This window comes from Oryctolagus cuniculus, chromosome 12, assembly GCF_964237555.1.
Source record: "Oryctolagus cuniculus chromosome 12, mOryCun1.1, whole genome shotgun sequence".
In the NCBI taxonomy this organism is placed as follows: Eukaryota; Metazoa; Chordata; class Mammalia; order Lagomorpha; family Leporidae; genus Oryctolagus; species Oryctolagus cuniculus.
Window position 1 is genome coordinate 55,446,093 of NC_091443.1, and position 27,167 is coordinate 55,473,259.

Genomic DNA, 27,167 nt, shown 5'->3' on the forward strand with positions numbered 1-27,167 from the left:
GGTCAGTGGAGATGACCCAGTACTTGGGACCCTGTGCCCCCGTGGGGACCTGGAGGAGGCTCCTGGCTTCAGATCAGATCTGTTGCAGCTACTTGGGGAGTGAATCAACAGATGAAGGATCGGTCTCTCTCTTTCTAGTTCTCTCTTTCTCTCTCTCTTTCTCTGTCATCTCTCGTTCTCTGTAACTCTGCCATTCAAATAAACCATTTTTATAGAGAAAGAAATAATCAAGCTATAAATAAATGACTATAATTACTACACACTCTGCAATCCCATCTGAATCAATGTAAGTTTTGCAGTAAGTTTCTTTGTTTAAATCTTCTCTCTTTTGGAGAAGAGGAACATTCTCAAACGATGCAGTAACATGCTACACCAAAGTAGCCAATTCTAAAAAATCAGTTATGGGCCACGAGACTACCAGGCCTGGAAACACTATTTATGAAATCTTTTTGAAAATGTCCAATGACTTGAAAAGCCTCTTTATTGTAGCCTTCATCTCTTTATTCCTGAATGTGTAGATGACTGGATTCAGAAAGGGAGTAAGAACAGCATCAGAGAGAGCAAGATACTTGTCCATCTGTGAATTGGGGTGTGGCCAGGTATAAACAAACAGGGTGGGACCAAAGAACAGGATCACCACAGTGATGTGAGCTGACAAGGTGGACAGGGCCTTGGAGGACGCTCCTGAGGAGTGTTTCCAAACACTGACCAGGATGAAGGTGTAGGAGATGAGAAGCACAGAGAAAGAGCCGACACAGATGAACCCACTGTTCACAGTCACCATGAACTGCAGCCGACTGGTGTCTGCGCAGGCCAGCCTGAGGAGCCGAGGGAGGTCACAGTAAAAGCTGTCCAACACGTTAGGGCCACAGAAGGGCAAGCCAGTGAGAAACACCAGTTGGAACAGGGAGTGAATAATGCCAAGGCCCCAGGCAGCAGCCACAAACAAAACGCACACCCGTGGGCTCATGATGGCCAGGTAGTGAAGAGGCTTGCAGATGGCCACGTACCTGTCAAAGGCCATGGCCATGAGCAGCACCATCTCCACACCGCCGATCACATGGATGAAGAAGATCTGGGCGATGCAGCCTCCAAAGGAGATGACCTTGCGCTTTCTGAACAGATCATAAATCATCTTGGGGGACGTGACCGAGCAGGCTCCCAGGTCGATGAAGGAGAGGCCCGCCAGCAGGAAGTACATGGGGGAGTGCAGGTGAGGGTCTGTGGTCACAGAGAACACAATGAGGCTGTTCCCAGTCATGCTCGCCGTGTAGAGGACCGAGGAGAACACCAGGAGGAGACGCTGGAGCTCCTGGGAGCTGGTGAGGCCCAGGAACACAAACTCGGACACCCCCGAGTGGTTCCCTCCAGCCATGGGTCAGCCCACTGGGTGCAGTTGCAGTTGTAAGAAAGGGAATAAGAAAAAGGTGTGGTTATTCAGAAAGATACTGCTATTAGTTCTTTATGTTCACATTATGAATGAGAACCATCTGATAATCCCATTCTTCATGTGATGATATTGGTGATGGTGGTGATGATAACAACGATGGTGATGATAAAAGCACAGTTCAAGAGCACATACTTTGGTTGGAAATACCAACAAAGTTTCCCATAGCCCAGAACAGGAGAATCAAGCCTTCACAAACTATGCCCGCACAAAAAATAGAATATGCAAGCGGGAAATTATATTTTCTCACAAACAAAGAAGAAGGGATACATGGAACAGTATATTTAATTGTCCCTAAAGGAAAGTTAGTGATTCGTATTGTATGTGACCATAATTTGCCAACTCTACACATCACATTTCTGTTTTGTGTTCACTTTCACACTCTCGACTCCATAAAATTTACACACAGACAGGTTCAGGTGAAACACTAACTATGATTAATCAATGGATCACCATCCAGGACTAAGCCTTGTCTGAAACCTTTAATGGAACTGAGTTAACATGAAACAAACTGAGAATAGGTATAGATTGCAATGAAGACAAAACTAAGGAATTGAAACATCAGAGCCCAGCAAGAAAGTTAGGAGAAATAATATGGGCCTTATCAAAGATACACGGAGCATTCGTCATCATGCTTCACCTGTTTTACTGCTCTTCTGAGTCTCCCCATTATTTACGGTAAAACACACACCCACACACACATAAAATTTGCTTTCTTAATCACTGTAGGTGTGCAGTCCAATAGTGTTAAGTAAATTCATATTTTGTAAAACATATCTCCAGAACTTTTTCATCTTGCAAATCTGAAACTTGACACTCATTAAACAACTTTAAACAAAGTCCCCTTTTCCCTTACTGGCTCACCTCCACCCCGCCCCCATCCAAGCTAACCACCATTCTATTTTGTTTCTATGAATCTGACTGCTTTGTAGGTGCATGGAATTGGAACCACACAGTACTTGTCTCTCCTCTCTGGTTCATTTCACCTCATGTAGTGTCCTCAAGATTCAACCACTGAATCTCTCCACTTTTTTGAAAGCTGTGTTCTGGCTCTAGCTTCAGCTGACTGTCACTGATTGATCTACTAAGGTCATACAGAGCCCTCTACTGGCCACACCGCTCAACAAAATTCTCTAGAGCCTTCACCTGGCTCTGCAAAATGTTCCTCCAGACCTAAGAAATACATAAATATTTAGGATCTCACTCGAGTTTCCACTAAAGCACATACCTATGTAACCACCTATAATGTGAAACGCACCTGTGTACAGCTTCTGCTTCTCCACACATTTGGAAGGTATTTATAGCCAGTACTTGGAAACAGTGAAATAGTAAGGTTTTCTTCACTGTTGCTTCAATCTCATCTACCCATTCCTTTGTTCTGCCCAGAACTATCTCCCTTTAACATATTCAGTGCTTTCTTTATTGTAACCTGCTCTGGTATTCAATGCTATGTTTTCTAGGTCTGAAATTCATGTAGGTATGTTCATTTGTTTGTGTACTTAAGCTTCTAGCTTATTTTGAAGTGGAAGGTATGTCAGATTTCAGTAAGTAATATCTGTGTTAGCAGCATTTTCTCTTAGGCCTTGATCATATGGACTGAAAGCTGATACATACAGTTGGCACATTTTAAGTCTGACTGTGTGTTTGAAGGGAGAAGAATGAAGGGGTGGAAAAGTTCTGTCACGCTGTGTCTAACAATTCCCAGCAGAAAGTGAACCCTGAGAGCAGCCCTGCAGGTCTACCTTCTTGGGAGACGCTGGGATGCTCATGACCTGGTGTCCAGGTACCCCTCTTCATTTGCAGACACAGCTCTACAGATCCGAAGAATCTCACCCAAAGACTTGCCTAATGGATGACCTCATGACCTCATTCATCTCATCTGCCTCTATCCCAAACCTTCCAGAAGCCTTCACTGTACCCTGACTTCAATTCCAACTGACAGCCACCGAGCAGAATCTCTCCACACTCAAGTAGAGGATTCTGTGGTCACGTTCCAAGCCTACAGTCAGTGGTCAAGAGGAACGTACTCTCTGCTCTCCAGTTCTCGTAAATCTGAGCCTGGACTGGGAACATGAAACTACAGATGCTGCTCAGCATGAAAGCAACAGAGCGGCAATCGGGAGATGGGAATGCATGGGGGAGTGACTGGGGCCCTGGTAACGGGACCGGATACCAGTCCCGGGTGAAAGCACACAAAGGCTTTGGTGTGGGAAAATGCAAGCACCCAGTGGACTCATAGCTGCTTAACTCCAAGAAATGGCTTTGTCCAGCCATCCACTATTCACTAGAAAACCCAGACACTCAAAAACAGGAACTGAACTGCTCATACTGACACTAATGGCAGAACTAGGGACCAAACCCAGGTCTCTTAGTTCCTGATCCAAAATTTCAGATCCTATAGAAAACAACCTATGAAGGAAGAACAAAAAGTCAAAGTTACAAAACACAGACTTCTACATAAATTGTCTATTTTTTGCATTAAATGTTTTTGCATAACAAATAATTAGATATAACATTTAAATGTGGCTAATTAACTGTTAGGAATAAACTGTAGACAGAACACGTTGTACATTCACACTTCTTATCTTGGGCTCATTTGAAAGCCCATAACAATGGTAAAGTATTTAAATGAATATTTGTTATCGCATTATATTTTTATGCTCTAAATTTTACTGTGCAAACCTTTAGCCAACATTCAACATAACAAACTTTTAGCAGTAATCTGAAAAAGAGGAATAAGATGGAATATTTTTATAGTAAGTGTTTTTACAGTAACCTATTATATGTTCTATGAGCAAATAGAAAAGAGGAGTTCAATGGCTCTGAACATAGAATAATGACGAGGAGAGGGAAGCACTCACTACCTTGATCTGATCAATACACACTGTGTACCTTAATGGAAAATCACACTGTACCCCATAAATATGTACAACTAAAATAATAATAATAAAGGGATAAAACAAGTATAAACTTGACTATGAACAGGAGATAAATCCACAAAAACCTACCTCTTAGCAAGTAAGACTTTGCTCCCAAAAGAACATTTTCAAGATCCGCTTAATATTCTTTAGACATAGCTATTGTTACCCATGTACAAATGGAAGTTACAGAGGCAGTTCATGCATGTCAAACAATCATAAAAGCCAGCGCGACGGCTCACTTGGCTAATCCTCCGCCTGCGGCGCCGGCACCCTGGGTTCTAGTCCTGGTTGGGGCACCAGATTCTGTCCTGGTTGCTCCTCTTCCAGTCCAGCTCTCTGCTGTGGCCCAGGGGTGGAGTGGAGGATGGCCCAGGTCCTTGGGCCCTGCACCCTCATTGGAGACCAGGAGAAGCACCTGGCTCCTGGCTTCGGATCAGCGCAGTGCTCCAGCCGTAGTGGCCATTTGGGGGGTGAACCAATGGAAGGAAGACCTTTCTCTCTGTCTCTGTCTCTCACTGTCTAACTCTGTCAAAAAAAATCATAAAGGATGCAGATGGCAAGTAAGGCCAATGTAGTCCAATCCTATTGTGCCTTTTTGTTTGATTATTATACTAATTAAAATGCATTTGTGGCATCTACTCTGCTAGGTGCTTAGAAAAGCATTGCCTGTATGACATTTAAGTAAATATCCACAGGCATAATAACATGAGTATTGCACCAGTGTCATAGATTCAGTAATTCTGAGTAAAGTGGAAGGAGGTAAGTGCAGCACAGCCATCAGAGACACCAAAGTGGGAAATGTAGCAGTGGACGAGGTCTAACAGTGTCAGAGCAGATCCGAATAGGGCAGTCCTCACGGCACTGAGACCGTCTCTGTCCCTATGGCAGAGAGGCTTCCCTCTGATAGTTTTGCAGTTTTCATCCCTGCCTGTTTTACCGAGAGAACGAAGAAGACAGTATCCCTAGAGATCCAAGAATGCCCCTAGAATATCTACCATAACCTATGCAGGATAGTTCCAAACACACACACACAGGATACAAGGTCACAGTAAGAATAGACGCAACGACTGCTCCAGAAGGTGGTGACCGAGTTATACCACAGGCATCCGGGGTTGCCAGACTCTGCTCACTTGGCCTGGGGAATTATCTCTTTAGATCATTTTGGTTTTCCCAAGGTATCCAAGTGAAAATTATTAATGACTGGCTTTCTTTTGTTATTGTTGTTGTTGTAGTTTTCTCATGATAAAGAGACATCTTGCCATTTCCAGGAGCCATTTTGAATCTTTTTCTCTACCTTGTTCTGCTTTCTGTTTTTTTCTAATTTCTCTTTTTTCCTTTTTATGATGTAATATCCAAATAAAAATGCAGACATTTTAATGTAAAAATGTGGTTTTTTGCTATTGTATATTATGAAGTGATTAAGTCAGTTTAATTAGCATATTCATTGCCTCATATATTCATTGTTTTGTGAAAACATTTAATATCTACTCACTTAGTAATTTTCCAGTTTACAGTATACTCTTATTAACCAAAGTCACCACAGTGTACAACAGACTTCAGAATTTGTGCATTCTATCTAACTGAAATTTTGTGCTCCCTGACCAATATCACTCATTGCCCTACCCTCACTGAAGCCCCTGATAGCCACCTTTCTACTTTCTACTTTTTTAGATCCCACATATAAGCATAATCATGCAGTTTTTATCTTGTGTATGGCTTATTTCACTTAAAACAATGTCCTACAGATTCACTTATGTTATTAAAAATGACAACATCTACTTCTTCCTAAGGTAGAATAGTCCATATATGCACAAGGGCATTTCAAAAGTTTGTGAAGAAATGAATTCAAAAGATCAGCTTATTTTGGTGCCCAAAAAAAGTAAAACCCATGAATAGTTTTTTTTTTTATTTTTCCATGAACCTTTTAAAGACTCATCAAATGAAATGATTTCAAAATTTTTGCATGAAAATGATCTTTTAATTCCATTTTCCATGAACTTTTTGAAGTCCACATGCTTATGTACCACTGTATATACATGAAATATATAAATCTCCACATTTTGTAGCTGTTGTTGCAGTTTGAATAGGATTTGGTTCACCAAATTCATGCATCGATTTAAGTCCCAAAGTCTTCTGTTAACAATGAATGGAGTAGTAGTGCTTTACGTGTGCAGACTTGGGCCACTCCTGGTGTCATGCAGACAGGTCTGGAGTGAGGTCTCAGATCACTGAGGCTGGCCTTCAGAAGACAGCTCTCAGGAGACGGGAGGTCACGCGGGCAGATCATGCTCCTCTGTCTCTCTGCCTCCTGGTTTGCTATGCGATCATCCCTCCACCCTCCCACGTCAACAGATGCCAAAAACACTGGCACTGAATTGTGAGACTGAACTGTAGGAACTGAAACTGATCTTTTTTCCTTCTAAGTTGCTCACCTCAAATATTTTAATTAAAGTTACAAAAATTTCACTAATACAGCCATTTATCTGTCAATAGATGATTGGGCTGTTTCCATACCCTTGCTATTATGATTAACGCTGCAGTGAATATAGAAATACAGGTATCTCTTCAACACACTAATTACAACTCCTTTGGATATATATCCAGTAATGGAATTACTGGTTATTGCAGCAGCTACATTTTCAGTGTTTTTAATTTTTTTTCATGTTATGGTGATACTACTACAAAAGATATTCAGTGTAGCTCACAGGTACAATTCTGAGAGTATAATATTTCCTTCTTCCTTCCCTTGAGGAACATCTATACAGGTTTTCATAACGGGTATATTAACCTACATTCCCACCAATAGGGTACAAAAGTTGTTTTTCCGTCCTACTCAAAATTTATCTTTCATCTTTCTGCCAATAGTCATTTAACAGATGTGAGATAATGCCTCGCTGTGGTGTAGGTTCATCTCCCTGGTCCTGGAGTGGTGCTCATGTTTTCATAGACTTGGGGCTGTGGGATCCTCCCTGGCACTGACACTGACCTGGAGCCTGGGGCAGCCTCAGGCCCAGGAGAAAATTCTTGGAGACAGCATCTACAGAGTCCCATCAGTCCCTGGGACCAGCATGAAGTCTAAGTCTACGAGTACTGTCCTGGAACCTGAGGCCAGGTGAGCCTGACTTGGTACAGGGGCTGGCTGGCCTGGAGCCTGAAGCAGGCCTGGCAACTGACTTATCCTGGGGGCTTGCCTTAAACCCAGAGTACAAGGAACAGCCTAGCAGTGAAGTGGTCCTGGAGGCTCGGGTTTTTGGGGGCATTCTACAAGCCAGAACCACAGGTCCCAGTCTGGAGACTGAGGGAAGTCGATAGCCTGAGGCCAAGTAGAACAACCTGGTATTCTTTCACTGGGGTGGGCCTCGTGCTAGAGTCCATGGAAAATTCAGTTTCTCCTTGACTTTTAGCTTGACTCTTCCAAAATATGTACAGTATCTCTGTCCACATTGTGCTGTACAGGCATGAAGAATGTGAAACTGTGCTCCCAACCCTCGTCAATGCAGCCCTTCTTAATTTTGTGCTCCATACGTATCCTAATCTCTCACCTAGATCCCTTGGCTTTCGTGAAAGATGCTCACATATGGACAACTGCTCACACTGACATTACTATGAGGAAATGAACCCTGGAACATTCTTAGTCTACCATCTTTCCTTCTCCTTGAATTTTTGCTTCATGCCAACTAAAGGTGCAGTCATAGCAAAATTTAAAGGGACCTTATTCATTTTTAATAATTTCATGACAATTTGAACAGTAAATATTTATGTTGAACGTGAAAACATTTTTAAAAATTTAAGGCATGAAGGCAGTTTTGATGACCCACAGTTGAAAATAAAGCATTTTTAAAGCAAAAATGAAGTGATTTTGAAAACCATGTTATGTATCTTTTTTATCAGAACAACAATACAAAATGAATACTGTTATCAAAATGTGATTGCAATCTAAATATTAAACCAACCCACATAACTAATACAACACAGTTGTATTTTTTTAACTAAGAACTACAAATAATTGTTTCTTGTTGTTCTCTACACCATACATCCTTTGACACTAGTTGTCGAAGCCCTGGTCATTGCAGGCATTTGGGGAGGGTACCCACCTAACTCCACAGAAGATAAGCATGTTTCTTTCTACCCATCTCCTCACAAGAGCACCCAGCAACTGGGGGGGAGAAGGCACCATTTTGACACCAAAAGAGGCTGTGGTGGCTCTCATGTGTGTGTGTGTGTGACAAGGGAATTTTACAAGAGGGAAAATCAGTATTCCCATTGACTTTAAGTCTGGCTAGAAAAACTTACTGAGGGCTGGATACCCACTGAGGACTGTGAGGTGCCCCCAGCCTCTCAACATATCACAGGCCCTAGGGCTCAAACTGCCAAGGTGGACCACAAATAGGCAGCTGGCTCTGGGAATGCCTTTGATCTCTCCATGCATGGGCCAGGTTCATGGATCTTAGTGGATCCTCTGCACCCCGTTACTATGGCAGCCTTGCACTGTGACCGTGGGAATTCTGCGACAGCATAATGGGGCACACCATGCAGCTGGGTCTCTGGGGAATCACTTGTCGGCATCTGAGGCTCACAGCTTTCTGATGGCCTAGTGTGGGTCGTTGCAGATGGTTCATTCCTCACACTGAGGAACTACACAAACAGTTTGTGTGGTTCAGGCGCCAATGTGGATGGGGGTGTACCCACTGTAAGCCAACCACAGTCATTGAGTACTTTGAAGAGAGAAGGTGAGGTTATGATTATGCCAAAAGTGTGATCATACCCTCTCTGCAGCTGACAATAGAGGAAACCTACCAAGCCCAACAATTGGGTCACCCGGATACTCGCCACACATTTGAGCACTGACCAGAGCTCTCTGGCCACACTCAACACATGCCTCGGGATAGTCACTGTAAGAGCAGACATTCTGCTAAGCCAAGAAGAACAGCTCAAAGATAAAATCTATCAGAAGAGAAAACCAACAAGCAATTCCACAAAGGCCTAAAAATAAACACAGATATGCAAGAAACAAGAATAAGGAAAACATTACTACCTCAAAGAAACACAACACTCTTAGAGAAGATGAATAGAATGAAGAAATGTCTCAAGAGGAATTCAGAATATAATGATCATAGAATTACTCAGACCAGATGAGAAGAAAATTCCCGAGTTAAAGAAACCCATACATGACAGGATGAAAAAATTTTCCTATGAGAGTAAGATTTTGAAGAGAAATCAAACTGAAATAAAGAAAATGAAAAATTCAATATGTCAAATTTAAAAAATGGAAAGCCAAAATAACAGATTTGATGAGGCAGAAGACCCCCCAAAAAGAAGAAGAGGAAATTAGAAAAATTTGAAACAGTGTTCAAGATTCATGGCATAGTATCATGCAACCCAACATATAGGTCTTAGGAGCTGCTGAAGGTGTGAAAAGAGATAAAGGATTAGAAAGCCTATTCAGTGAAATAATAACAGAGACCTTCCCTAATTTGGAGAAAGAAAAGGAGAGCCAATATAAGAAGCACATAGAACTCACAATAGACATTACCAAAAAAGATATTTACCACGACACATTGTAGTCAAACTTTCAACAGTAAAACATAAAGAAAAGACTCTAAAATGTGCATGAAAGAAATGCCAGAATACTTTCAGAGTATCTCCATTTAGACTTCCAGAGGATCTCCACTTGGACTTTTAGAGGATTTCCATTTAGATGGATGGCCAATTTCTCATCAGAAACATTGCAGCCTAGGAGAGAATGGAGAGACATAGTCCAAGTCTGAAGAGAAAAAACTGTCAACCCAGAAGTGTACCCTGAAAAGCTCTCATTTATGAATGAATGTGAAATAAAGACCTTCCATAACAGAAATTGGAAGAATTCATTACTACTCATCAAGTCAAACAAATGATGCTTAAAGATGTACTACACAAAGAAACAAAGAAAAATAGTCATCACAATGACAGAATGTGAGGCCCTTTTTGGCTTTTTGGCCTTTGCCTCTTTCGACATTGTGGGCTCTTGCTGTCCCTGCGCCTCCAGGTAGCTTTCATGGGATGGCTTTCAGGCCACCCACCCCATGCTTCCTGGCCTGCATGCTCCTCCACATGGCTGGCTCCTGGTACTCAGTATGAATCCAGATTTCCCTCTCTCTCTAGATAAGGTGCTCACTCTCCTATGCATTTCTCTCACTGAATAAAATGCTTAAATCTTTGAAAAAAGAAAGAACGTGAAGGCATAAAATCTCCCAGTAAAAGTACAAAGGCAGTCCAAGGCAAAAAATAGAAATATTTATGGGAAAATGGAAGAGCCAAGTTGTTATTTATCAATAGTAACCTTGAATGTAAGTGGCCTAAATTCTCTAATTAAAAGATACAGACCAGATGAATGGATTAAAAAGCAAGACCCATCTATTTGCTGCCTAAAAAAACACATTTCACCAATAAAGATGCACACAGACTGAAACTGAAAGAATGGAAAAAGATATTCTATGCTAACAGGAATCAAAAATGAGCAGGTATAGCCATCCTGTTTTAAGACAAAACAGACTTAAACACAAAAACTGTTTAAAGAGACTAAGAAGATCACTATATACTGATTAAGGGATAAATCCAAAAGGAAGACATGACAACAGTAAATGTATATATATTCAATGCCAGAATGCCTGGCTATTTAAAAGAAATGTTAATGAATCTAAAGGGAGACATAGACTTCACTACAATAATAATGGGAGACATCAATACCCCCACTTTAATTTTGAACAGATTAACTAGACAAAAAATCAACAAAGAAACAACAGAGCTAATTTACACTATAGAATAAACATACCTAATTTATATCTAGGAAACATTTCATCCCACAGTTGCATAATATGCATTCTTTTCACCAGTGCATAGAACTTTCCCTAGGACAGATCATATGCTAAGCCATAAAGCAAGTCTCAGCAAACTCAAAAAAATTAAAATCATACCATGTATCCCTTCTTTTACTAATTTTATTTAAGTTATACAAGTTTTACATATTTCATATATACATATTTTAGGAACATAGTGGGACTTCTCCCCCACCCTCCCTCCCACCCACATTCCAACTCTTCCTCCCCTCCCTCTCAAATTCCTGTTCTTAATTTTTACAATGATCTGTTTTCAATATACTTAGTAATCATGCATTTAACCCTACTCTAAGTAAAGGAATTCAGCAAATAGTATGAAAAGAAATAAAAATGAAACAAAATAAATGGGAATCTAGCTGGAAATAACAACTTAAGAACCTCTAGAAAATATGCAAACACATGAAGGGTAAGCAACATGCTCCTGAATGAACTGTAGGTCATAAAAGAAATCAAAACTGACATCTAAAAACTTCTCAGAATGAAAGAAGATGACAATACAACATATCAAAACTTATGGGATACAACAAAAGCAATGTTAAAAGTGCAGTTCATAGCAGTTAGTGCCTACATCAAGCAATCAGAAAGGCACAATTAAATGAGCTATCAATGTATCTCAAAGACCTAGAAAAAATACAACAAAAATTATTAGGAGGAAACAAATAATTAAAATTAGTGAAGAAATAAACCAAATTATAACAAAAAATACAAAAAAATCATTGATATAAAGATCTGGCTTTTGTCATTTGCAATAAAATGGAGGAATCTGGAAAACATTATGCTGAGTGAATTAACCCAGTCCCAAAGGGACAAATATCATATTTCTCCCTGATCGGTGACAACTAACTGAGCACCAAAGGGGAAACCTGTTGAAGTGAAATGGACACTATGAGAAACAGTGACTTGATCAGCCCTTGCCCTGACTGTTACTGTTGATGTACAATTTAATACTTTATCCCTTTTAGTATTTATTTTTATTCTAGTACTATTGGTTGAACTCTGTAATTAACACACAATTATTCTTAGGTGTTCAAATTTAACTGAAAAGTGATCCCTGTTAAATATAAGAGTGGGAATAAGAGAGGGAGGAGATGTACAATTTGGGACATGCTCAAGCTGACTTGCCCCAACAGATGGAGTTAGAAATGTGCCAGGGGATTCCAATACTATCCCATCAAGGTTGCATGTACCAATGCCATCTCACTAGTCCAAGTGATCAATTTAAGTTCACAATTGATCACACTGATAGGTCGAAGAGTCAAAGGGATCACATAAACAAGACTAGTGTCTGCTAACACTAACTGATAGAATCAAAAAGGGAGAGAATGATCCAACATGGGAAGAAGGATACAGCAGACTCATAGAATGACAGATGTCCTAAACAGCACTCTGGCCTCAGAATCACCCCTTAAGGCATTCGGATCTGGCTGAAGAGCCCATGAGAGTATTTTAGGCATGGAAAGCCAAAACACTCTGGCAAAAAAAAAAAAAAAGGACCTAAATGAAAGATCTCTGCAAGTGAGATCCCAGTGGAAAGAATGGGAGAATGGGGCCATCAAAGAAGGAGGTACCTTTCTCTGAAGGGAGGAGAGAACTTCCACTTTGACTATGACCCTGTCTGAATAAGATCGAAGTCGGCAAACTCAAAAGGCTTCCATAGCCTTGGCAATTCATGACTAGAGCCTAGGGAGATTACTGATGCCATAAACAAGAGTGTCGAATTGTTAAGTCAACAACAGGAGTCACTGTGTACTTACTTCTCATGTGGGATCTCTGTCCTTAATGTATTGTCCAATGTGAAGTAATGCTATAACTAGTACTCAAACAGTATTTTACACTTTGTGCTTCTGTGTGGGTGCAAACTGATGAAATCTTTACTTAATATATACTAAATCGATCTTCTGTATATAAAGATAATTGAAAATGAATCTTGATATGAATGTAATGGGAGAGGGAGCGGGAGATGGGAGGGGTGCGAGTGGGAGGGAAATTATGGGGGGAGGGAAGCCATTGTAATCCATAAACTGTACTTTGGAAATTTATATTTACTAAATAAAAGTTAAAAAAAGAAAAAATAAACAAAATAGACACAGCATTGGCCTTCTAACAGAAAAAAGGGAGAAGACACAAATCAATAAGATCAGAGATGAAGAGGAGATGTAACAATGGATACCATAGAAATAAAATCTGGAACCACTGCAAAGAGCTGTATGCTAACAAATTGAAAATCTAGAAGAAATGGATAGATTCCTGGACATATACAAGCTACAAAACTTGAGTAATGAAAACATAAAAAACCTTAACAGACCTATAACCAAGACAAATATTGATTCAGTTGTAAAGACTCTTCCAACAAAGAAAAGCCCAGGACCGTTCAGCTTCACTGTTGAATTCTACCAGTCCTTTAAAGAATGAATTCTAATTTTTTCAAACTATTCAAACAATTGAAATGGAGGTAATCCTGCCAAACTTCTTCTATGAGATCAGTATCACTTTCATTCTATATCCAGGAAAAGATGCTACTCCACATCACCAGCCCCTGTCTCTCTCATCTTAAATGAGAAAAATGCATCTCTCCAGTTGCTTTTAAAAATCATAAAGTAATAAAGTAATCTTTTACTCTTCTATTTCTCTCACATCCAAGATCCCATCATTTGATGAGACCTGTTAGTGAACCATTAAAAGTATATCTAGAATTTTATCAGACCATACATCTGAATTGCTACCCAAGCCACAATATCCTTCTTCCCTTCATTACTACATTAGACTGCTAAGCTGTCACTACTTAGACCATTGTACCATCCTCTCAAGACTATTCTCAGCAAGACCACCAGAGATAAAAACAAACGTAAATGTAAAAAGTATTACGTCCTTCTCTGTTTAGAACCCCTGATGGTTCCCTTCTCTCTTGGTAGAAACCAACTTCTCTGCAATGATCCAAAGAGTCCAACCTGATTCGGCCGCTCTTTACCTCCTTGGAATATTTTCTAACTATTCTCCTATTCGTTTGCATACAAAATCACTCTGGCTCTCTTGCTCTCTAGTGAACATATCATGCACTTTAGAACTTCCCATGGCCTGCAAACTCTCTGGGATGCCCATCTCCCCTCTCTCTGCCCACCAATATCTGCATTGGTATAAGCTCCACAATGGTAGGAATATTTTTGTATTTTATTTACTAATGTGTTCCAAGTATCCAGGATACTACCACACACTTATGAGATACTTGGTAATTGTTGCATGAATGGAAAGACAAAAGAGGCACAGAGAGATGGAGAGTTGCTCTTTGGTTTCTTGTTTCATGGCTGGATAGATGATGACAAAGGAGGAAGGAGTTTTCAGTGATAATCACAGGCACTGTTTCAGATCTGTTTAGTCAAAGAACATATGAAACACCCAAGAGGAAATGTCAAAATATATGTTCCCTGGATGAGGAAATTAAGGGCCAGCATGGCAGCACAGTGGGTTGTCACCACTTGCAAAGCTGGCATCCGTATCAGAGCGCCAGTTTCTGTCCCAGTTGCTTTGCTTCCAATCCAGCTTCCTGATGTGCTCAGGAAAGCAGCAAACATTTTCACAAGTGCATGAGTCCTTGTCACCCAACTGGGAGGCCCAGATGGAGCTCCTGGCTTCTGGTTTCAGCCTGGCCCTAACCTGCATGTTGCAGGCACTTGGGGAGTGAACCAACAGGTGAATGATCTTGCTGTCTCTTTATCTCTCTCTCTCTCTCCCTCTCTCATTCTGCTTTTTAAATAAATCAATAATTTTTAATTGATCAAGAATACTTTATATAAATACATAGTGTAAAATGAGGATATCTTTACAAATCAGATGGGAAATGAAATATTATTCACTAAATGGGGCTGGGAAAATTAATAAAGCAAATATGAACACTTTAGCTTCTTATTGTACTCATCAAAAAATAATTGCGACATGCAATATGCATTTTAAATAACATTTATGGATACAGAGCCAAAATGGCAGCACAGCAACAGGGTGTTCTGAGTCTCGGGGGGTGGAAATAGATAGGAAGGAAAGGGGATGTGGGCTGGAGACAGAGCCGCAAGACTTTCAAGCAGAGAAACCCGGGAGTCCAGCAGAGACTGAGCAGGACCACATGGAGGGAGCAAAGGGTCACTGAGACACAGCAGAGGTGCCACAGAGAAGCCGAACTGGGCGGCTGACACCACACCCCTCCAGGAGGACCAGGTGAGATGCGAGGTTGTGAGTTCAGGGAGCTGCAGTCAGCAGCAGGCAGGAGAACCGGGGGAACCATTTGAAATTCCAAGAGGGAAGAATAGGGGGAAAGATGAACTAGGGCAGACCCCCGCCCATCCACGTCTCCCCACCCCCCAAATCGGACCTGCAGCCAGAAGCCATATTGTCTGTTTACATTTCCGAATGTAACGGGGTGCCACTGTGTTTGCCTTCAGTGCTCACGCCTATCGATTGTGGGGCCACTTCACCACACACACCCCCTGTGGGGAGCAACTCGGACTAGACTAAGTTACTGGAATTAAGACTTATTCTATGCATCTGCTCTCCCACAATATGGCGCTGGGAGAGGAGCAAACAACTTCTACGCAGCTGCCTCTCTTTGGAGGAGAGCAGCGTGCTCGGCGTGTGGGTAGCAGAGTTGGGATTGGTGGAAGAGGACTATAAAGGAGGAGAGAGACAACACGCACCAGGGAACATCCGGATAACATCTGAGCAGCCCCCAAGAGAGCCGGCCGGCGGTGTGCCACTCCCCCGCGGAAGTGGGGAAAGTGGCAGGGGGAACCGCCCCTCCACGGAGGTGGAGGGGTTGGCAGCCAACCCGGGAAGGACCAGCAGCAAACCCAGGAAGGGCCGAGCAGACAAAAGAACAGTGCAGGGTCCTGTGTCGTTCCTCCACGAAGAGGGGGAGCGACAACCTCCCACCCAGAAGCAAGGATCACAAGAATCTCAGAGTGGTTTCCCCACCACCACCACAGAAACTGTATGGTGAACTCAAGAGGGTTCCATAGCCTTGGCAGCTCATGACAAGATATACAGTAAAAGAGGTTGTTTTCATAGTTAGTATAGTTATATATGAAAGACCCCCTGTCCATTGACATCTGGCATAACAGTTAAGCTGCTATGAGGTGCCTGGATTCAAAGCCCAGCTCCACTTGGGGGTTCAGCTTCCTACCAATGCCTGTTAGAGGCAGCAGGGTGGCGATGAAGCAGCTGCATTCTGACCCCCTATAGGGGAGACGTTGACAGAGTTCCCAGCTCCTGAATTTCCCTCGCCAGCCCTGGTGGTTGCAGGCATGTGAGGGATGAGTGAAGAGATGGATCTCTCTCTCCCTCTCTCTCTCAACACATACATACACACACATATATACATTATATATATTACATATATATACACACACATGTATATATACATTGTGTGTGTGTGTGTGTGTGTGTGAAAATACTATGCCTTTAAGAACACAGAAGTCAGACAGCCTAGAGTATGGTACAAACAAGAGTCAAAAGTTAAACCTAGGGCTGCTAGGTTATCACTGTCCAGATAAGAGTAACCTGACCTAAGGACCCTATTTTCCCTGTAGTAATCCCAGGCATATCCTAGCACAGAAATACATTCATAAAGTATAATATTTGATATCATTCCATAGTTGAATAATCCAGTTAAACTCTTCTTGTTTAGAAGGATCCTCATCATCCTTTGGCTTTGCAAAAACTTCCCTGTAAAGAATGAGTTGGGCTTATAAATAGTCCAGGACACTTACAGATATTTTGTGACCAATTAATGAATTGACAACTTGATATATGTATTTCCATCTACTCTCAATTTACCTTGTGTCCATCTGCATCCCCTTATATAACTCACTCTGTGATGCAGAAGATAGACCATTTAGAAGCCTTCGCCATGGACAATCCAGCAAGGGAATGTCTTCTAAAAGAACTGACCTCTTCCTGGTGGAGAAGCATTTTACCACACTACCTGCTTCTTCCAACCAGATGCAGCAACCAAACTTCTCAATTTAAATTGTAAAAGAATCATGTAATTTAATCTGGGACACATAAATATCAGTGATAAAGAATCACAGAAATTTAATATCACTCTGTGTCAGTAATCTCACAACTCCTTTGTCAGTTAGGAAATCTTTCTATAATGATAAGTTGGCTGCATACTCTCCTCACTGCCATGTTCATTTCTTTGTTCCTGAATGTATAAATAACTGGATTCAGAAACAGAGTGAAAACTGCATCAGAAAAGCAAGGAATGTGTCTATATATGATATGGAATAGGGCCAAGTATAAATAAATATACAAGGACCAAAGAACAAAGGTACCACCATGATATGTGTTGACAAAGTAGAGAGGGCCTTGGATGAACCTCGTAAAGAGTGTTTACAAACCATGATCACAATAAAAATGTAGGAAACCACCAATATGAAGAATGATCCAAGAGATATAAACCCACTGTTGACTGTCACCATGAACTCTAGCCTGTAGTTATCTATGCAGGCAAGTTTGATGAACTGAGGAAGGTCATAGTAAAAGCTGTCCAGCACATTAGGGCCACAGAATGGCACTTTTACAATGAAAACAAGCCGAATTGAAGAGTGGATCAAGCCAATTATCCATGCAGCAGCCAGAATCAGAATACACCTTTGTGGCTTCGTAATAGTCAAGTAGTGGAGAGGCTTATCTGTCAAAGGTCATGGCTACAAGTAACACTATCTCCACAGCTCCAGTGAACCAGCAGATGGAACATCTCTCTCTCCCTCTCTCTCTCCCCCCGCCTTCCAAATAAATAAATAAATCCTTTTTAAAAGTCAATCTCATTCACATTAGAATAAAAAAAGAATTTACTAGGAGTAAATATGTAACATAACCTGTAAACCATAAAACACTGATGAAAGAAATTGAAGATACAAATGGAAATAAATCAAATAAAAAGTTTCTAAACCAGAAGAAAACAGTCAACAAAGTAAAGAGAAATCGACAAAACAGAAAATTTGTAGGCCGCTCATCTAACAAGAACATAATACCCAGACTATATACAGAATTCAAACAACTCAAAACAAAAACAGCAAATGGATTGACGTAGAACTGTGTGAAGGATTCCAGGATGGCTGAATAGGGAAGGGATGACTAGCTGTAGGTGAGGGGGGAAACAGCAGAAAAATAGTGGAGGAAGCGCATTCCCAGGGGAGAGTTGGAGCAAAACTACAGTGGAAACTCCACAGCAGGAGGAGGAACTCTGGACCAGAGTGAAAGGTGCAGGCTCGTAGCAACAAGCACAGACACACGCGATCCCTGCAGCTGAGAGCCATAGGATGCACCTGCCTCAGAGAGCAAGGAGAGAGACTGGGGCAGTCCTGTGATGCAACACTGTCGGGGGAGAGGCTTGTGAACCACATGGCATTTGAGTCCAGCGTGGAGCCCCAATGGGGGTCAGGGTACCCACCTAATCCAGTGGGAAAAAAAGCACATTTCTATTTCCCCATCCCCCTACAAGGGAGCCTGGCAGCCAGTGAGGAGAACATGCCGTCTTGACACCAGCAGTGACTGCAGAGGCTCTTGTGCGCCCGTGTGATCAGGGGATTTCACCAAAGGGGAAAATCCACCTTCCCCATGGACTTTGAGTCTGGCGAGGAGGGCTGACAGAGGGACCATGAGGTGCCCCCAGCCTCTCAACATATCACAGGCTCTGGGGCTCAAACGGCCAAGGTGGAGCACCCACAGGCAGCTGGCGGTGGCAATGTCTCTGCTCTCTCCATGGATGGGACAGGCTAGCAGGGCAGAGCAGAACCTCTGCACCCCAAGACTGGGGAGACTCGTGTGCTGAGACTCCGGGAAGCATGTGACTTCACAATAGGGTGCAGGGTGCTGGGTCTCCAGGAAAACATGGAGACTGCCCAGGGTGGGTGGGTCATTGCAGCAGGACCAGTGCTCACACAGGACTGCACAGAATCACTGCGCAGTTCATTCAGCACCATTGGTGAGAGCTGCATCCATTGTGGGCTAACACTAGGCATTTATCACCTTGGAGAGAGGAGGGGAGGGTGTGGTTATGCCAACAGAGGGGATCTTACGCTCCCCCTGCTGACAATAGAGGTCCAGCAACCCCAAGTGAATGTCATCCTGGAGCACTGACCAGACTCCCCAGCCATATCCAGCATGGACCTCTAGATATTCACTGAAAAAGCAGACACCCAACTAAGCCATAGCAGAAAACCAACAAGTATTTCCACAAATGCCTAAAAATAAATGCAGAAATTCAAGAAACAAGAATAAAGAAGGCAACATGACTCCCTCAAAAGAACACAACAATACTTCAGTATTAGAATGTAAAGACCAGAATTATTCTTAGGTGTTTAAATCCAATTGAAAGTCGATCCCTGTTAAACATAAAAATGGGAAAAAGAGAGGGAGGAGATGTATAGTTTGACACATGTTCCCTTGGACTTACCAAGAACAGGAGCCACTGTGCACTTGCGCCCCATGTATGACCTCTGTCCATAATGAGTTGTGCTATGAGAATTAACAGTCAAACTTGTCTTCAAACAGTATTTTATACTTTGTGTGTCTGTGTGGGTGCAAAATGTTGAAATCTTTACTCAGTAAAGAGTTGATCTTCTGTATATAAAGATAATTAAAAATTAATCTTAATTAAGAATGGGATGGGAGAGGGTGTAGGAGGTGGGACAGGATTAGGGTGGGAGGGTGGATATGGGGGAAGAACAGCTATATTCCAAAAGCTGTACCTATGAAATTTATATTTAATAACTAAAAGCTTTCTGAAAAAAATAGAATGTGAAGAAGACCTTAGGGATTGATGGAATGCTTGAAAAGGAATACAAAAGATTGATCATAGGATAACTCAGAAGCAATGAGAAGTAAATTCGTAAGTTAAAGAAATCCATACATGGCTAGAGGAAAAAGCATTCACAGCAGATTGAGGTATTGAAGAGAAATCAAACAGAAATATCAGAAATGAAGAATTCAATATGTCAAATAAAAGTACAGTATAAAACCTCAACAAATTTGGTGAGGCAAAAAATAGAACATATCCAAGTTAGAAGACAAATCTTTGGAAATATATCAGTCAGAACAAAAAGAAAAAGAAATCAGAAAAAATGGAGGGCCTGGTGCTGTGACCTACCAGGCAGAAACAGTGCTGTAGTACGGGCCTCCCATGTGGGTGCCGGAGTCCCATCTGCTCCACAATTACAAACTATGCAACAGATAAAGGGTTAATAACCAGAATACATAGAGAGATCAAGAAACTCCACAACAACAAAACAAACAACCCACTTAAGAGATCAGCCAAGGACCTAAACAGACATTTTTCAAAAGAGGAAACCCAACGGCCAACAGACACATGAAAAAATGTTCAGGATCACTAGCAATCAGGGAAATGCAAATCAAAACCACAATGAGGTTTCACCTCACCCCAGTTAGAATGGCTCTCATACAGAAATCTACCAACAACAAATGCTGGCAAGGATGTGGGGTAAAAGGGACACTAACCCACTGTTGGTGGGAATGTAAACTGGTAAAGCCACTATGGAAATCAGTTTGGAGATACCTCAGAAACCTGAATACAGACCTTCCATAAGACCCAGCCATCCCACTCCTGAGAATTTACCCAAGAGGAATGAAATCAGCATATGAAACTTTTATCTGTACCCCCATGTATATTGCAGCTCAATTCACAATAGCTTAGACATGGAATCAACCTAAATGCCCATCAACAGTAGACTGGATTAAGAATTATGGGATATGTACTCTATGGAATACTACATAGCAGTAAAAAAATTGAAATCTGGTTATCTGCAACATAGTGGGTGAATCTGGAAAACATCATAGTTAGTGAAATAAGCCAGTCCCAAAGAGACAAATATCATATATTCTCCCTGATCTGTGGGAACTAACAGAGCACCTAAAATGAAACCTGTAGAAGTGAAATTGACACTTTGAGAAGCAATGGTTTGAACACGTCTTATCCTGAGTGTCAAGGAACAGTTTTTTATTCTTGTTGTCTTTTTTTAATGGAGAATGGCACTGGGAATAGGAGAGGCAGGAGGAGGTAGAGTGAGAGTGGTGGTGGGAGGGTGGGTATGATGGGAAGAATCACTTATGAAATTTGTACTCATTAAATAAATGGTTTCTTTGTAGAAAAATAAATAAATACTATTGATCAGAACTTCAAAAAAAAAGAATCACAAGGGAATTTCTACAAACAGCTATATGCCAACAAATTGGAAAATCCTGAAGAACTAAATAGATTGCTGGACACATACAATCTAGAAAAACTGAGTCATGAAGACACAGAAAATGTAAATAAACCAATAACCAACTTGATGATTGGGAGATTGAATCAGTAATAAAGACCGTCCAAACAAAGAAAAGCCCAGGACCACACGACTTCACTGCTGAATTATACCAGACTTCTAATGAAGAATTAATTTTAATTATTTTCAAAATAGCTGAAATGGAAGGAATCCTCCCAAAATCCTTCTGTGAGGACAGCATCACCTTAATTTCTAAACTAGAAAAGATACAGCAGAGAAAGAGAACTATAGACCTATATCCTGATGAACATAGATGCAAAAATCCTCAACAACATATTAGCTAATCAAATCCAAAAACACATCAAAAAGATCATTCACTCTGACCAAGTGGGATTTATCCATGGTACGCAGGGACGGTTCAATAATCACAAATAAATTAATGTGATCCATCACATTAAAAAACTGGGTAATAAAGCTATATGATTATTTCAATAGATGCAGAGAAAGCATTTGATAAAATTCAGCATCTTTCAAGATAAAAACCTTAAGCAGTTGGGTATAGAAGGAGCATTCTTTAATACAATCAAAGCAATGTACAACACACCCACAGCTAGCATCATTCTGAATAGTGAAAATTTGGGAGCATTTCCACAAAATGCAGAACCAGACACAGATGCCCACTTTCAATACAATCCTGGACATTTTAGAAAGAACCATTAGATAAGAAAAAGAAAAGGATACAAATAGGAAAGCAGGAAGTCAAATTATCCCTGTTTGCAGATGACATGATTTTATACCTATAGGGGATCCTAAAGACTCCACTGAAAGATGGCTGGAACTCATAAGGGAGTTTGATAAAATTGTAGGATATAAAATCAACACACAAAAATCAATGGCCTTTGTGTATAAATAATGCCATGGCTGAAAAACAATATGTAAGTTCAGTTCCATTCATAATAGCTACAAAAAATTTCAATATCTTGGAATAAATTTAACCAAGGATGTGAAAGATCTCTACAATGAAAATTATAAAACATTAAAGAAATAAATAGAAGAAGACACACAAAAATACAAAATCTTCCATGTTCATGGATTGGAAGACTTAACATCATCAAAATGACCATACTACCCAAAGCAATTTGCAGATTCAATGTGATTCCAATCAAAATACCAATGACATTCTTCTCAGATCTAGAAAAAAATGATGCTGTAATTCCTATGGAAACACAAGAGATCCTGAATAGTAAAATAAAAGAAAAGAAAAGAAAAGAAAGAAAGTCTTGAACAACAAAAGCAAAACCAGAGGCATCACAATACCAGACTTCAATATCAACATACAGAGCAGTTATAATCAAGATGCCTGATATTAGCACAAAAATAGACATGCAGACCAATGGAACAGACTAGAAAGCCCAGAAAATGACCCATGCAGCTACAACCAACTAACCTCTGACAAACATACAAACATGCTAAAATAGATCTCTGGAGAAAGGACAGCTCCTTCAACAAATGGTGCTGATAAAATTGCATCTTCACATGCAGAAGTAGGAAGCATGACCCCTACCCTGCACCTTATACAAAACCAACACTAAGTGGATCAAGGATCTCGCTCTATGACCTGATATCATCAAATTACTAGAAGAGAACATTGGGAAAGTCTGGTTCACTCCCCACATGCTCACAATGCCCAGGGTTGGGCCAGGCCAAAACCAGAGTCAGGAGCTTCTTCAAAGTTTTCACGAGGGTGCAGGGGCTCAAGCACTTGGGCCATCTTCTGCTGCTTTCCCAGGTGCGTAAGCAGTGAGCTGGATCAGAAATGGAGCAGCCTGGTCCCATGTGAGATGCTGGCACTGTAGGCAGGAAACCTGCTGGGGCCATAGTGTCAACCCCACCAAAGTCTTTGCAAACACCATCTGACTTAAGCATCTTAAAGACCCTGTAGGCTGCCACCTTTAAAAAGAGAATTGAATCATAGACAGATCAAGTGAGTTAGATACCATAGAGGCTGCCACCTTTAAAAAGAGAATTGAATTATAGACAGATCAAGTGAGTTAGATAGCATAGCAAGTTAGTTGATATTATTGGGACCAGAATGTCTATGTTTTAATCATAAATTGTGTGTTATGCTATAATGCCTTTCATTTTAGACTCCTGTTATAAAATAAGGACTATGATACCTAGAATAATAGTCAAATTTGTATGTTGAACAAAATCTACTTTAGAAGTTGACAAACATACCGTTGAGTCAGATTCAACCTATCTTCTGTTTTTGTAAATAAAGTTTTATTGGAATTCAGCCATGCCTATTCAGGTTTGCATTGTCCACATTACAACAGCAGAATTGAATGGTTGCAAAGGAGACCACATAGCCCCCAAAGATGAAACTATGTGTAACTCCTCACAGAGAAAAAAAAAATGTGCCAACACCAGATCTACTTGACTGAAAATAAGGTAGAAAAAATATCCAACAAAACATGAAAGCAAGATCTTTGGATCAGAATATGTAAAAGGTCACAAATCCTAAACATTTATCCTTTTCACCCATAATTGAAAGGCTGACATAGCAAAGCCAAACAAATGAAAAAGATCTATGGGATGCAAGCAGATAGGAAAGCATGCTGCTAACAAGTACACCAATTATGGGGCAGGAAGGCTTGAAAGCAGTGTACAGTTTTCCTGAGAAATAAGTTATTTACACAATTATCTAATATCTGTGAAAGCTATTATTTTTTAATTGACACAGTTCTTTCAGAAAATAAAAAACAAGAGTCGATATAATTTTATCTCTATATATTTTAGGTAAAAATCCTTCTTTCTCTTCAAGGAGGAATGTCACCCATTCTCCAGTTGTAACAAGACAGACCCTATAAGCGATGAAGTTCCATGAGCACTCACAATGTTGGCAAGTAGAAAGTCCTTTCCCCATAAGCACTGGCTCTGATAGACTTGCAACAGTCACTTGGAATCTTCATATTTCAACCAAGCCATTTCAGCGATTCTTCTAAGAAGCCATGACCCTCCTGAATACTCTCTTCATTGCATTCTTCATCTCTCTGTTCCTGAATGTGTAGATGACCGGATTTAGTAAAGGGGTCACAAGTGCATCAAATATGGCTAGAAATTTGTCCAGATGTGTTGAGGGAGATGGCGACGTGTAGAAAAATATAAGTGGACCAAAGAATAAAATCACCACAGTAATATGAGCTGACAGAGTAGAAAGTGCCTTGGATGAACCTCCTGAGGAGTGTTTCTGAAGAGAGGACAGGAGGAAGATGTATGAGAGGATGAGCAAGAAGAAAGCACCTAAGGAAATGAAGCCACTGTTAGCAGAGACCATAAACTCAAGTTTATAGGTATCTGTGCAAGCGAGTTTGATGATTCGAGGGAGGTCACAGTAAAAGCTGTCTAACACATTAGGGCCACAGAAGGGCAAGTTTACAACAAACACCAGCTGGCTCAGTGAGTGGATGAAACCGATGACCCAGGCAACGACTAGTATCAAAGTGCACATTCGTGAGCTCATGATGGTCAAGTAGTGGAGAGGCTTGCATATGGCCACGTATCTGTCAAAGGCCATGGCTATGAGCAGCACCATCTCAGTACCCCCAACAGCATGGTTGAGAAAGATCTGAGCCATACAGCCCCCGAAAGAGATGACTTTCTTCTCCTTGAAAAGATCACAAATCATCTTGGGTGCTGCAACGGAGCAAAATATCAAATCAATAACAGAAAGGTTGGCCAGCAGAAAGTACATGGGGGAGTACAAGTAACGGTCAAAGGATACAGTGATGACTATGAGGAAGTTTCCTGTCAAACTAGAAACATAGAAGAGACAAGAAAAACAAAAAAGAAAAATCTGAATCTCCCAGGAATTGGAGAGTCCCAGGAACACAAATTCAGACACTACTGAGTGATTTCCTCCATTCATTAGCTCATTTGGTAGATTCACTCTCAGGTTCCCTAAGGTGAAAAAAGAAAAAATTGAAATAAACACCATTATATGAATGTCCTCTTTGGAGAAGTATATAAATTATGGAATTCAAATATTACCTGAACATTTCACAACAACTGAGTAGCATTCTTGTGGCCACTAATGCTGCTGTTACACATAGCAGTTAATGAATCGTTACATGGGCTTACTACCAAGAGGAATGGTGAAGGATCTAGAGGCCCAGTGCCCATACCACACCTGTCAAAAACACAAACAAGTAGCACTGATGTGAAATTGTTGTATATGTGAAGATTTCTGTGACTCTGGTTTTGTTTCTAAAGTCAGAAATTATCTTTTCCTATTTCATATTTCTCAAGATATTATTCATTGTTTGATATCCAGACTGACCTCATCAGTCACATCTTCCTCATGCCTAAATTTATTTCCTAAACTTATTGCCACATGTTTATTTTCCCCCAGGACTATATGTTAATCAAACCTATCAATAATTATTCCTCTGCATTTCTGTCTCCATAATTTGTTCATACAATGTCTTAAACATAAAAAGTTATCAAAATGGGTTTTTTGTGAATTAATGATTAAAATGAAATAGTTCCTATTAATTCATTCCATTATGTGCCAGGAACTGGTCTAAAGCACCACGATTATTGTCAAAAATAATACTCGTGGGGGCTGGCGCTGTAGCATTCTGGGTAAAGCTGCTGCCTACAGTGCTGGCATCCCAAGCCGGTTCAAGTCGCAGCTGTTCCACTTCCAATCCAGCTGTCTGCTGTAGCCTGGGAAGACAGTAGAAGATGGCCCAAGTCCTTGGGCACCTGCACCTATGTGGGAGACCCAGAAGAAGCTCCTGGCTCCTGGATTTGGATCGGCACAGCTCCAACTGGGGAGTAAAACCAGCCGATGGAAGACCTCTCTTTCTCTCTGCTTCTGCCTCTTTGTACTCTGCCTTTCAAATAAATAAATAAATCTTTTTAAAAAATAAAAAGAAGAATACTCGGACTGGCATTGTGTAGAGGGTTAAGCCACTGCCTACAATTCCAGCATCCCATATGGGTGCTGGTTCAATACCCAGCCGGTCCACTTCTGGTCCATCTCCCTGTTAATGGCCTGGGAAAAACAGCATCCTAACAAGTACTATGGACCTCTGTTACCCACATAGGAGATCCACTCAGCCCTGGGCATTGCAGTCATCTGGAGAGTGAACCAGCAGATGAAAGTTTCTGTCTCTCCCTCTCTCTGTGTAAGTCTGACTTTCAAATAAATAAATAAAGACAAATTTAATTAAAATAGGAAAGTACTCATATAGGTGAATCCATCCACATACATGTGTTTTGATCAAAAAAGACAATTAAATAATCAATAAATAAAGATATATGTGCTGTTAGATGGTAATTTTGCTATGGAGAAAATTAAGCAAGGAAAAATAGGGTAGTATTGGGAGTGGTTTTTTTTTGGGGGGGGTGGGTGTTATTAAAAAATGGGACTGACAGGACAATTCTATAAAATGATAGAGAAATTTTCAGGTCTACAGATACTCATAACTATTTGGGGCTTGTAAAACACTGCATCTCACTGGTGAATTTTTATTTGAAAATAAATAGAAAAGACTTCAAATGTACAAAATTATGAACAATGTTGATAGAGTAAATATACATTTAGGCACAAAGTTCAGTAAGAACCCCAAAATATGGAGATATTTGA

General features: G+C 40.8%; 2 protein-coding genes and 1 pseudogene across 2 annotated transcripts; all 3 read right to left on the minus strand.

The window, feature by feature from the left end:
- Window positions 1-436: 436 nt before the first annotated feature.
- On the minus strand, window positions 437-1,598 carry LOC100345611 (olfactory receptor 4F3/4F16/4F29-like). Its single transcript, XM_002718020.4, has one exon. It carries the CDS (start codon window positions 1,373-1,375, stop codon window positions 437-439), a length of 939 nt encoding a protein of 312 aa, XP_002718066.2. The 5' UTR covers window positions 1,376-1,598.
- A 15,762-nt stretch (window positions 1,599-17,360) lies between these two features.
- Window positions 17,361-19,723, minus strand: LOC103351226 (olfactory receptor 4F3/4F16/4F29-like; annotated as a pseudogene).
- Window positions 19,724-24,082: 4,359 nt separating this feature from the next.
- LOC100357929 (olfactory receptor 4F15-like) lies at window positions 24,083-25,445 on the minus strand. The gene has a single exon (XM_008269587.3). The coding sequence runs from the start codon at window positions 25,440-25,442 to the stop codon at window positions 24,516-24,518; it is 927 nt and encodes a 308-aa protein (XP_008267809.2). The 5' UTR covers window positions 25,443-25,445; the 3' UTR covers window positions 24,083-24,515.
- Window positions 25,446-27,167: the final 1,722 nt, after the last annotated feature.

Bases quoted from the DNA above. Each gene is read 5' to 3' on its own strand.
- LOC100345611 (XM_002718020.4), bottom strand. From the start codon at position 1,375: ATGGCTGGAGGGAACCACTCGGGGGTGTCCGAGTTTGTGTTCCTGGGC.
- LOC100357929 (XM_008269587.3), bottom strand. From the start codon at position 25,442: ATGAATGGAGGAAATCACTCAGTAGTGTCTGAATTTGTGTTCCTGGGA.